At 35.6% G+C, this 14,176-nt stretch overlaps 1 protein-coding gene across 1 annotated transcript in view; it reads left to right on the top strand.

Moving 5' to 3' along the window:
• LOC150101107 (laminin subunit alpha lam-3-like) overlaps positions 1–14,176 on the top strand; it is a 789,889-nt gene that overhangs the window by 132,112 nt on the left and 643,601 nt on the right. Inside the window, exon 11 of the mRNA XM_090402236.1 lies at positions 5,972–6,127. Coding sequence (XP_090258362.1) covers positions 5,972–6,127 — 156 coding nt within the window. The remainder of the gene's footprint in view (positions 1–5,971; positions 6,128–14,176) is intronic.

Genomic DNA, 14,176 nt, shown 5'->3' with positions numbered 1-14,176 from the left:
GAATACTTAGCTGTTAACTCATATTTCTTCAGAATTCTTGTGATAGGTTCTGAAATCCCGGAGATGTAAGGAATTGGAACTCGACATATTGAATCTTCGTTGTTTTGTGGTGAATTATAAGAATCGAGAAGATGTTGAGTACTCTTTTTGGAAAAGCCATTGAGTTTCATGTGTTGTTGGATAGTAGAAAGTTCTTTCTGTAGAAAAGTAGAAGTAGAACAATTAGTTTTGGCTCTTCTGATAAGACATTTTATGATTCCTGTTATCATCCTTGTCAAAAAACAAAAAACTTGTTGAAAAAAGAATCCAAGAACATCAATCCTCCATTCATCACAACAAGCCTGAAAAATCTGGATTGGCTCAGCACGGAATTGAAACTAACCACAACATCCTTTGGTCAAGAACTCGCCTCTTACATAGATCCCATTATAAATTTGAATGTTTATCCAAAGAAAGTGTAGAGGCCTTACTCCATCGTTCTAACCTGAATCGGAATGACTGTATATCTATATCAAAAATCTGGGAAAGTCTAATTAGGATAGCTCATTAATGCATATTAATTTTATGTTATTTAATATTATTAATTAATATCTTTATTTCAATCATGTCTCTGCTTAAAAATATTCCCTTTAATACTTAGTGATATAACATCACGTGGCTTGTTCTATTTTTAAATGATCTATTGTTAATATTCCACCTTGTATTTTTTTAAAACTGTTCTTGTAGTGCCACTGAAGATGGTCTGCTATTTCCAGACCGAAATATTTGGTTAATTAAATATCTTTCTTGTGTTTGCGTGCATATATTATTCAGTCTTTATGTCACAAGTATCATTAAAACATCACAATCCATGCTATAAACTACTTCTAAGTATCTTAAACCATAAAATCTGTTTCTCAGAGGAAATTGAAGAAAACATGACACTTTCTTTCTTGGATATGCAAAACATACTATCTTGGTATGCAATAAAAAATTTAAGACTGGCAGATATTTACATGCTACTTCTCATCATTACCCTACAGAAGTGAGCTGTCATAAAGAAATAGAGCATATACCACATCTAGACACAATAACAAAAAAGAAAAAAAAAAAAAAAAGGAAATAGATTACCTCAGAGAAGTGCTTCTAAAGAATAGTTACAATTTGAAAACTATCAACAGCATTTTACAAAAAGCACCAAATGACTCAGTACACATGCAAGCAAACATTAACTATGAAGGCGAAGTTACTTTACCATACATCAAAAACATCATTGATAAAATAGCTAATGTATCGAAGCAGCCTTCACACCTATGATAAAAAGTTTCTGTGTTGCCCTTCCAAACAGCCTCATTCTGATAAATTGAATGTTTGGGGAAATTCACATGAAAACCTATCAAAAGTGTAGAGAAAAATAGAGCTCACAAGTCAAGCCTGGCTTTTCATATTATTAATATCAGGTTATTTAGCCACTCACAAGAATGACATTTATTGAATTTAACAGCAGTATTTAAAAATTTAAAGAAGCTGCTGAAATGACAGGATGGTCAACACAGTGTAATGTAAATCAAAGCCTTATCTTAAATTATCTGTGGTCACCTTGTGTAAAGGATGTGAGATACTCAAAACTAGGTTATGATAGCCATTACACAGCACAGATAAACAATGACATCTTGATATGATATTATCACCAGCTTAATGACGAATCTGTCATCATCAGCTTATATATGAAAAATCATTCTATTACTGTATGCTTTCAAATTAAAAATGGCTTTTTTTTCCCTGATGAAGTACTCCATAGTGTGTAGGAAACTCATATAATAAAACACTTTTTACTTTATTTTTTCATTGTGGTTTATACTGGAAATAGGTTTTCAAATTTTTTTAAGCACACTGAATTTTGTAGGACAAAAATATATGTCCTACAAAAATACCTTGAAATATATGTTTGTCAGTTAATGTTGAATTAATTAAAAATTTTCATCCTTAAATTTTGGCTACATGTTTTTCTAATATGGAGTCTAGGGATGCAACAAACCATGATTTGGCTGAAGCACCAAATATTCAATTTTTGCTTTGGTATTCAGCATATTTTTCAAATATTTGGCTTTGGCTAAATCAGCAAAAAGATTCGATATTTGACTAGCCGAAGCAGAAAAATTTCTATTACGTGGCTTATAGCAAATGCAACCAAAATCAGGGAAAGCCATCCCTTATTCCGTGCAATCACATCCAAAGACTTTTCGATTGTGATAGGTACTTTCTATGGTGATGTTTTAGTCTATATTATGCAGTCTCAAAAGTCTATATCATGCAGTCTCAAAAGTATCAAATACAGGGTGGCCGTTTATTAACTTTCCCTCTTTGGAGGTATCTGTAGCTAAAACTAATACATGAAATGAGACCACATTTTATATTGAGACTTTCGAAGGTATGGGTAGATGAATTCCGCAAAAAAAAAAAAAAAAAAAAGATTTAGTACCAAAAGGCGCCAATAGGGAAAATTTTGGCGCTGGCAGAGCTGAAAGCAGTCAAATATTTGCAGTAAATGCAGGTAAAAAGGATTATGCAAATTTTACTGTGCGTATGTGACAGCAGCACCACCAATTCCACATTTCAATGGTGTAGCTGTCGCTTACACCATTGAAATGTTATTATTCCTTTTTATCTGCCTTTAATGTAATTCTTGTTAAAAGGTGTACACGATTATTATATGTTGGTGTACACGATTATTATATGTTGGTGTACACGATTATTAAATTACTTAAGGAATTTCCGCAACGTAAAGTGGAATATAAATTAAAATAAACTTTAATATATACTTCCTATATTTCTACAACATCACGTTGCCATCTTCATGGGAACTTAAGATTAAGACACATGCATGCAGGCACTAAAACAGCAAATGAGGTCGAAGAGAGAAGACTACTGTTTTTTCTAAAGTCCTGATGGTGCCCCCTAGCGGGCTGTATTAGATATTCTTGGCAGTTGGGCTGATGTTCTCATGATGTATGTCTCCCAAATTTGGGGCAGTCTCATGCATCCAAATTTGTTGAGGTTTGGCACGTTTTTTTTAGGGCTGAGGTAGATTCTATGAATAGTCTTTCAAATTTAAACTTGCTGCAGTGTATTACTGTGACTTCGCAAGCCACAGCAATACACCGCACCAAAGTTTTGAAAATTTGCCAGAGAGTTTATGAGAACACATAACATTCAGAATCGCTTTGCTTTGCACCGTTTAAATGACATGAACTATACCCAGAAGTCTGAATATTCACCTTTTTATTAGTTCATTGATTATTTTTCACAACTGTCTGCAGCTGTTGGTTCTCATCAAATGCCAGGCTTCAAATTGCCAAATGCAAATGTGCAAAATCACATCAATTCGATTGTATGATTGCATTTTTATTGACGTATGAAAGTTTTAAGAATGCATAATGCATCAGCGCTCATCTTAATTGGTCCAATGTGTTTAATTGTAAAATTACTTTGAATACTTTAATTTATCAATTAATATAATTTTAAATATGGAAAGCATGAAGGTCAAATGAAGTATAATGCTCCATGAGCACCATTTATGTGATGAGATTAGATTATCATTGGCAAATACTAGAATGAGACTCAGATAATTTGAATTTTGATATGATTTTTAAATGCAGCCATACAATGTGCACAGAAATTGTAAAAAAATAATCACTTTGTAAATGATTAATTTTCTGGATTGAACTAAAAAAAACCCAAAATAACTTATTTTACTTACTTATTTACAGTATAAACAAGTTCCAACCTCCTTTGACTATAATCATACAATCCGTGAAGGCTCTGGCAGAAAACTGGACATTCAGTACATCGTCAATGCTGTTTCCCATTGTAAATATGGGGAAAAAGTTGTAAATTATTTACAGAAAACTGCTTGTCTATATCAGTGTTCTAACCAGTCAGTTCATGTTTCATGCATGCAAAACAGATGAAACTCAGAAAACAAAAAACAGTACCTAATGACAATGTTCAGTTGGATTGGTTGACACGATAACGAATCACAACCACTGATTTCTAGGTGCTATTGTCTCACCGCACACCCTACTTTGCCTTCTGGGTGATTTTAAACCACTTGAATGCCAAGAATCTGACCTGCTGTGCCATCTGTTCAAAGGGCTCAAAGGTGTCTGTATTTGTGACCTGGGCTATTAACACAAACATGATGCAATGTTTATAAGTTAAAAAGTGTCCTCTTCATGAAGCATTAGTATATTGTGTTTAATTTTATTATCATGCGAAGCCAGGAAACAATAGGGGAGTCTCTAACGGGAACAAATGCAAAAATATAATATTGGCGATATTGCTATTCCATGAGTGTGTACTCCACATCTAGCACATCCTGAATATATGCCCCTGATATATGCACTCATTAAAATTTTTATCCTTTTTAATGAGTATTTTTCTTTTAAAACATTACGTTATAAAATTTATTTTAGAGTATTTTGTTCAAATATCAATGCTTTAGCCAAATCATGGTTTAGTGCATCCTTACCAAATATAGAATATTTGGTTTAAAAGTTTGCCAAAGCATAAAATATTTGGCTGAAGCATACTGATTTAAATCTTATAAACAAATGTTTTTTTTGGGAAAAAATACTCATTAAAAATTGATTAAAAAGTTTAATGAGTGTGTATTTATTTATTCAAAACATTTGTTTATAAAATTTAATTCAGTATGTTTTGGTTGAATATTCAGTATTTAGGACAAATTGCAGAATGGAGAACGATTAAAAAAAAAAAGTGTAATAATACTTTACCTAACTATATAACCACATGAAAATGCAAAAAGAGTGATCCTTATTTCATAGTCAATTATGTATATAGAGAAACTTTGAAAGTTTCAAAAATTGACACAAGAACTTTGAAAATATGATCCTCGGCATTGGAGTTGCATTAGCTTGCACTACTTAAGATATGAGCACTGTCCAGGCATGCATATATTCACTTTTTATTTGTTCTTTTGATTAAGGATTTCACTGACATGACAGCAGTTTCAAACTACTGGCTCTTATCAGAGATAAGATAGAAACCTTAAAATGACAAGAACCATTATTCAATACCAAAACAATCCTGTTTCAGAGAGTTGTATTTTTAATAAGTGAACAGCAGTTGGTGCATAAGAGTAACTATCAAATTTGATTAATAATTTGACTAAAGATACATGCTACTCAGAGCCTAAAAGCCATATGAAGACAACTCTGATGGCAAGGATTGTATACTCATAAGTTCTCTGGTCTTTATTCAAAACTTTTCAAGTTTCCATATTTTCAGCTATTCAGCTTTGAGTAGCATGGATCTTTAATATCTATTTCTGTTTTACATTGCCAAAAAAAATGAAGTCTTTAAGCTCTTTTTTGATGAAAAGATAAAATAAAAATTTTTGTTTTTGCTAAATATAACTGTCAAACGTTAAATCATAAAGCTGAAAGGTTTCAATTTTGCATAAGTGAGATACTGAAATGGGGGATATTATGGATCCATCCACATTTTATAGCCTAATTTAACTAAGGAATGTTCCACTAGCTGATCTTCCCAAGTTCCATGACAGCAAGAACTGGGGTCTTCTTTAATAAGGCCATGCACCAACACATAAATTTTGATTAATAGTTTACTGTAATAATAATAAAAATAATAATAATTTACTGTAATAATGAATGCTAGGTTTTGCTCATTGTAGAATGTACTTGAATCAGCTTGGTCTGATAGATTGAATCATGAGCAGAATAATACTTCATTTTTAATTTTTTAAAAATGAAGGAAAGATGGATTCAAAAATATATTGTTCATTAATGTATTTTTACTGATACTGTAATGCTAAAATTTAAAAAATAAATGTATATAAAATTAAAATTTACAAACTAAGTTCAGGTAAAAAGGCAGTATTGCATTAGTCTGATTAGATAATTTTCTTAAATAATCTGTATAGAAATTATTTCTTCATTTTATTTTTCAGAATCCAGGAGATTGTTTGTGCAAAACTGGTTTTACAGGACCTTCTTGCAGCCAGTGTGCTGTTGGGTTTAAAAATTATCCATTGTGTGAGCCATGTCCTTGTCATTCTGCTGGAACTTTAGATGGAACAACATGTGAAGGAGAATGTATTTGCAAGGTGAGAAATGTGATTTTACAATATACTCATTCATACTTAAAAAATCTTATTTCATTTATTTTGCATGCAGTTTATGTTAGGTAGTTAGCTACTAGAGAAGTCTAGTATTGCAGAATATTTCATACTCTTTAATGTTTGATAATAGGATCAGCAGGGAAAGAACACTTCAAAGCCATTTTAAACATTCTTAACTTTAATTGCAGTGAGTTTTGTTAATATCATTTTTGACATAGTTTGATGAATAGGCAATCTGCATGTTGTTTAATGTCTCCTTTCATTAACTTTGGTAATTTTATAAATTTTCCATGAAAAATTTAACTGTAAGGTACCAAAATGTCAGAATACATTATTTATATTCCAAATAAGTGTGGTCGTTTTAGAAAGGAAATGTAGTGATTGGGTCCGCTTGGTCATTAGGTTTGAAGGCTTTGAGATAAGTGTTTCCTAGATGTCAGACAGTTCTGTGCATCTAACATTTAGGACTTTAGGCTTTGCTTTGTTTCCTTATATCATATGCACTTACTTATATAGTGTTCTTAAGTAAATTAGTTATTATCATATCTGTTTTTCTTATATGCTATAATTTATACAGAATCGTATTAAATGGATAAATTTGTCAGTTTTCCTGACTGTAGCATAGAAATAAAGATGTTCAGAAATGAAAGGAACATCTTGATTATTTAATATATATTTCTATTTAATATTGTTAAGATATTTGCATACAGGTGAGTTATGATGAATAAGTACTTTGTTGGAATACTCATTCATCATAATTAAAACTAATTATCTACAAACTAGGTAAATAACATTATGAAAAAAAAAATTAGTAAATTCTTGTAAAAATGATTGTTTTAATAATAATTGGACCACTAATGGACAGGGATGTGCAACATGCAGCTCTCCTTGTCAAGTCAAGCCCACCATTCCACAGTGTGGTCTGTTTCCACAAATGGGGCTCTGGTGATACCAACTAGTATTTCCACTACAAAGGGATACCTTTCCTAGTTGGAGGAAATGCCAACTAGACACTATGTGGTAGGTGTTTTTCATCAACTAGTGAAATACTACCGCCTGGCTCATTGGAGGTCTGTAGTGATAAATGACATGTTTGGTTTCAGCCCCCCCCCCCTGCACGTGCTGTGAGTGATGCCCTTCAAGGCTATGATAAACATACTCAGGGATCAATAACCTCCTCCATTTTGAGGGTAACTATATCTCAAACAGCAGGGTTCTAGACCAGCCTCCAGTTAGTGTGTGGACCTGAACCTGTCACTAATGAGTCAGGAGGCTTCTCAATCAACTGATGCATAATTCTGATGCCACATACTCTGCTAGGTTGTGCCTGGAGAGGGAGTCTGAGTAATGGTATATGGGGATCATGAAGACTAGTTTCTTTCCATATGAATGTCAGGTTCAAGAGTCATCTTCTCTCATTGCACACCCCAACTATATCCCTCTGTCTCTTTAGTGAATCTCTTCACTAAAAACTCACTTTCGCATCCATTTTACTAACATCTGTGGCATTAACACAAACATAAACGATGTTTACCATAACTTGCAGTCTTCCAAACCAGGCCTCTTATTCTTGACAGAACTACAGATTGCAGCTACATCTATTACTGTCTGTCTCCAGTGCCCAAACCACACACACTTCACAATTCTTTTCACCACAAGAGTGGCACCTGTACTTTTGTGAAATCTGACATAGCCTGTCAGAGAATGGCTAATTTAGAATCCCCTGCTTTTGAATACTGATAACTACTCACTGATAACTACCCAGATATCTTCACATTCCTTTCCACGAAACAACCACCTGCAATCTGGCTGTTCCAAATAGTGAGTTCATCTTTCTGGGTGACCTCAATGTCCACAATTTCAGTTGGCTTCCCTACTCCAACACCACTGACCAAGCAGGATGAAAAGCCAAAATGTTTGCTATAAATAATGACCTAACACAAATCAGACATTGTTTTTGACCAGTTCTTCTTCCAGATATATCATAGAGGTCACCTCTCCTCTTGGCAACTCAGATAACAATCTTGTACAAGTCTCTTCTCTCACAGAATGCTCCTCCTTCGACCACTCCTGACCTTGTATCCTCTGGCACTAAAAGGAGTCAATTGGGATGTTCTCTGGAATTTCTACTCCTTTCCTTGGTTTTACTATTGCTTCACTCATCTGACTCTAACACCATCTGCAAATGAGTCACAGAAATTATTCTTACTGGTAAGAAGTCTATCATCCCCCATTCAATTCATAATCCTCCTCTGCTTTCCCAGCCCTGGTTCAACTGAAAATGTATCAAAGCAGTTGAAGGGAAAAAATTCAGCTTAACGCATGTGGCTTGCATTAAGAACTCTGTCTTTATACTCTGCCTGTACCAAGGGCACGCAACATATGCAAATCACTCATCAGCAGATCCAAATCAGATTTTATAAAGGCCAACAGTAGAAAACTTGCCTCCTGTCCAAATGGAAGCCATGCCTTTTGGTCCTTTGCTGTGAAGATATTGGACACAACTTCTGCTTTCCTGCACTTCAACTTCTCTTATCCTGATGGCACTACTGTTACTTCACCCAAAGATAAAGCTAACTCTGTGCATCACTGTTTTTCCTCGAAGTCCGTCCTGCATAGATGACAAAGGGAAATCATCTCCTTACCATACTGGAATCCAAGCTCCATGTGCCTGCTTTAGTTTTTTTGACAAAAAATACATTAGAAAACTACTGAATAACTTGGATACTAAAAAGTCTTCAGGTCTCCTGATGGCATCTCTCCAGTTCTCAGCCATTGGGGTACAGAGCTAACACTGATCCTGCATTGTCTCTATAATTCATTATACACATCTGGTACTTATTCTAATGCATGGACGCAATCTCATAACCATCCTATTCCAAAAAAGGGTGATAGAAGTCAACCATCAAACTACTGACTAGTTGCCATTGCCTCTGTCATCTCCCAAGTAATGGAGAAAGTCATCAATAGCCAACTCCTCCACTCCTTAGAAGCCAATCAGTTAATCTACCATTCAAGATCCACAGCTGACCTTGTAGCTTACATCATCCACCACTTGACATGTACTATGGAAAGATTTGGAGAAACTTGTGCTGTTGTCCTTGACATTTCCAAAGCTTTCCACCATGTGTGGCATCGAAGCCTACTAAACATTGCCATCCTTTGGTTTCCTTGCCACCCTCTGTAATTTGGTAGCCAGCATTCTCTCTCTGGTCATTCTCTGTTAGTCATGGTGGATGGTTCCTTCTCTTTAAGCTTCACCACAAATGTTGGAGTACCTCTAGGCTCTGCCCTATCACCTGCTCTCTTTCTCCTGTACATAAATGACCTACTCACAATAACCAATAATCCTATCCATAGCTTTGCAGACAATAATACTCTCAACTCATCCTACTCATTTAACACAACATGCAGTAATCTGACATCCCAGGCTATAAGATCATCTACAACTATTATCTTAAACATTGATTTACATATTGCACATTTACATTACATATGTCTTGTCTTTTCTTGCACAAAAGAAATTCCAGCTTACCTATCCCTTTACCCCTAGTAATACACACTTCACCAGACAAGATCAGATCTCTCTGCTTGGACTGACGTTTAGCTGCATTCTTTCCTGGCATAAACCCATCACATCAGTAGCCCTCCTCATGAAGAATTCCCAAACAACTAAAACCTGCAACTCTTCAAAAAAAAAAAAAAAAAATCTCAGTCCTCATCTGCTACCTACACACAGCACTAATGTGCTTATAGGTCCCTTTGGCCTCTTGTGCATGGTCCTTTATGACCTATATATATATATATATATATAAATGTCCTAGGCGATGGTGCACTAAGAAATTTTAATGTACAAATTGTTAAATGTACAAATTAAACGTTTTTTGACATGTACAAATTGTTTGTTGACACGTAAGGGTATACTAATAATGGTATATACTAGTAGTTATCTGTATGTCTTATAAACTCCTAATTTTTGTTTTTTTTTTTAAGAGAGAGAGAGAGAGAGAGTCCCATCTTATGACTGTTTACTGCTGGTGAATTGTAACAATATCTATGGTTAGTTGGTTATTAAGTGTAGTAAAAATATTACCTGGATTCTGCTGCTGACTGTGAAGACACTGAGATATATGCCTTGCAGATTACTGTTTACTGCTCAATCATCAAAATAACATTCAGAGTACTATTAACTTTCCTACTGGCCATGACCTATTTATGCATCTTACTGACAGGCTTTGTTGGACTTTGTTCATAATATTACTACTTAAAATAAGTAGTGAAGACTGTGTTTACATATCCACTGTAATTTGAATGTAAAGCATATGACAGTGTTGAAGAAATATGGATAAAAAGTGCTAGTTTAATCCAGTTAAGCATTCAAGAAAACACTAATCAGATTAACTTGTATACATAGCTGCCTCTCTGAGACAGTAATACTGAAAGCAAGAAATGTGTAGGTAATTTTAGTATATGCAGTGCAGCTGTAATTTTAAATGAGATATTAGACTACACACATACACTGCTTGGAAAGAAGTCAATGGACAAGGTGCATTGTGCCATATAATGAGTAACGCATTTGTTGCCAGTATAAATTGGAGGAATATGATGCTTCCAAGTCAGTGCAATTGTGTTCTGTAAAATGACTGCAAGAAGGGAACTGATGGAGTTGAAAAGAGTCATTGTGGTATGATGCAACATTGCAGGCATATCTGTTTGGCAAATTGTTGACAAATTGGGTCATCCCAGCATCCCATGTCAACAATCCATGATGCCTTACTGAAATGGAAGCACCTGCAGTAGATAACCCACCACACTCACTGAATGTGACCATAGGGTGCTACGGAAGATAATATGTAAAAACTGCAATTCGTTGGTTGACACATTGAATGTGGAGTTCTAGGCATCCACTGGAACACGAATCTGCACAAAAACTTTTGGTTTTTATGTCATGGGTTTCCATGGTAGGACACAATATGCAAGCTCCACATTATCTGAACACATTATCTCCACATTATTATATGCAGTGTATTAGGTGGTGCAAAGGGCATATACAGTGAGATGTGGAATCTTGGAAAGCTGTGTTATGGAGCAAACGAATCATGTTACACCCTCTATCAAGCAGATAGACAGGTATGGATGTGGTAGATGCTCAATGGACATCTCTTACCAGAGTGTGTAACCCCAACTATATAATTCAGAGTTGGTGGTGTGATGATATGGTCCTGTTTTTCCTGGTTTGACCTTGGACTTTTTTTTTGTTTTGGAACATGAACATCGAACTCAGAGTGATATCTGAACATGTAAAAACCATGCAGTGGTTTTTACATGTTCAGGACAATGGACATCCGGACAATGCAGTGATTTCTGTGACTCATTTGCAGCTGGTGTTAGGGTCAGATGAGTGGAAGCACTAGTAAAACCAAGGAAAGGAGTAGAAATTCCAGAGATCATACCTTTCTATGGGACTGACCATTGTCTCTTTCAGCAAAACAATGCATTGTGCTATAAGACTGTTGCTGTAACTGCAAGGTTTGTGGATATGAATATCACCACTCTTGACTGGCTTCCATAGAGCCCTGATATCAACCCTGTTGAACATCTGTGGGATGAACTGGAGCATTGGGTGAGGTGAAGGGATGTTTACTCCACAACAGTCCAGGATCTCATTACATAATTACAGGAAGAATGGTTCAAAATTACCATTGATTGCTATCATACGCTTGTGGAAAGTATGTACTGTAGGATTGCTGCAGTCATTGCAGTGAAATGTCCTACATCTTGTTAAGGTGGGCACTATGGCCATTTGATCCTCACACTATGGTGTCCATTGACTTCTTTCCAAGTAGTGTATTTATACATACAATTTATTTTTACATTTCTAGTTTTTTTTTTATCATATAATTATAGTTTATTGTTAATGTTAATGACAGAGCAAAATAAGCAGCCCTAAATTTTTTTGGCTCCCATCCACAAAAGGTTTTAGTAAACCTATAGTACCTGTGTGTTCAGGCTTAAGTGCCGTAAGGACATCATGTTGGAGGCTTAATGGATTGAATACAGCTCAGAAAGGATTAAAACGGAATTTAATACTTCCTATATTTCGCCTCAGTCACTGAGACATCTTCAGGGATTACAAAAAAACTAATGTAACATATACACAAATACCACACAATACTAAGCCACCCACGTGGGTGACTCTAAAGTCCTAGCTAGATGGAGCGCCCTCTATGGGCACTTGTAGATGGCCTGGAATGTAAGTGGGATCTCTGATGATTAGTGTTTCCCAAATCTTAGGGAAGCTTAATGCAACCATGTTTATTTAGATTTGGTTGATTTCTGAGAGCTGCTGAGATTCTAAAAATAGTCTCTCTTTTTTTTTTCCCAAGAAAAATAATGCCCTATTGTGTGGAGCATGATGGTTTTTTCCAAGAGATCCTGTGGGTTGTATCCAAGCCATGGTCAGCCAGACCTGACTGACCATAGTCGTGGTTGCAGATGTATGACTTGGATGACTATTGCAAATGTTTCTCTAGGAGGATAGTTGCTGATCTGCCTGTCTGTCCAAAGTACACCAGCTTACAGGAACAGGACACTTTTTAAAATCCAGGCACTGAGAGAGGAGGGAGCTGATCTTTTGTAGAACGGAAAAGGGTAGCAAGTTTGCGGTGGGGCTTGAATGCTGTGTGTAGGCTGTACTTTTTAAAAATCTTGGCCATTTTTTCTGACGTGCCACTGATGTAGGGAATGGTGATGGCATTTCTAAACTCTTTCTGAAGAGATGGGCGAGGAACTGATTATTTTTTTAATAGTATGATCGCTGTAGCCATTGGAGAGAAGGTGTTGTGTATGTGGTAGAGCTTAGTTGCAAGGGCAGTTCCACTGGAACAAAGATTGTGGACTCTCTTGGTTAGAGTTTTAATAATGCTATATTGTTGAGTAGGGTGATGGTGGGAGAGTCTGTGAATATATCTGCCTGTGTACGTAGGTTTTCTATATACAAGTGAAGGAAAGTGTACCATTAGGAAGGCGTGTAACTAAGTTGTCTAGGAAGGGTAAACTATTGTTCTTTTCCATCGTAAACTGGATTCTTGGATGTAGGCTGTTGAGGCAACTGAGGAAGGAGTCTAATGTGTCTGGGCATGAGGCCAAATAGAGAACACATCATCTACATATCCTAGCCAGATAGAAGGTTTGAGAGGGGCTTTCTATGGCTCGTTTTTCAAAATTTTCCGTATAAAAATTGGTGAGGGGGGGGAACCCATGGTGGTTCCCTCTATCTCCTTGTAGATTTTGTTCTTCCAAGAAAAATAACGAGAATTGATGGCAAATGAAAAGAGATCTAATATGTTCAAAGGAAAGACGTTTTCTAAGAGTGTTAAGGTATCAATTAAGGGAATATTGGTAAGCAGTGAGGAGGTGTTAAAGTTTACCAATAGGTCTGTTATTTAAGGTTAGATTTTCTATTAGGGTTTTAAAATGAGTATAGTTTTTTATATGGCATCTGGAAAGTCCAGTGAGGAGGGTCAGAGAGTTAGCCACTGTTTTGACAGTTTGTAGCAAGGTGCGTTAGTCGCATCTGACTGACCATAGTCGTGGTTGCAGATGTATGACTGTTGCAGATTGTAGCAAGGTGTGTTAGTGGCTGGGGGGGGGGGGGGGATGGGAACAGAAAGGTTTGAGTTTTTTCTTAACCTTGGTTGGTTAAGGATTTTTGTCCTTTTTTTATTAATTATATATATATATTTTCTCTCTTTTTTTTTAATTTAGTTTTTTCACATGGTCTGGAAACCTCATAGAGACTACACATGGAACTTTTTTGACGCTATATTATGCACGGCATTGGTCTCATCTCCCACCTAAAGACAATCACAAACATTCATGCCCATGGCATGGTTACATACCCATGCTCCAACCTACATTTTGTTGGTTGGAGCATGGGTATGTAACCATTCAGCTAACCAGATTAGCAAATGAGTAAAGATGGATGGATGTGGAAAATTACATGGTTGCAGTAATTTACTGCATGTTAATCAT

Source organism: Typopeltis vanoorti, chromosome 12 (genome assembly GCF_054136105.1).
Source record: "Typopeltis vanoorti isolate ZY-2024b chromosome 12, IOZ_Tvanoo_1.0, whole genome shotgun sequence".
In the NCBI taxonomy this organism is placed as follows: Eukaryota; Metazoa; Arthropoda; class Arachnida; order Uropygi; family Thelyphonidae; genus Typopeltis; species Typopeltis vanoorti.
Note: the sequence above shows the minus strand (reverse complement) of the source record. Positions and strands in the feature narration are given on the sequence as shown.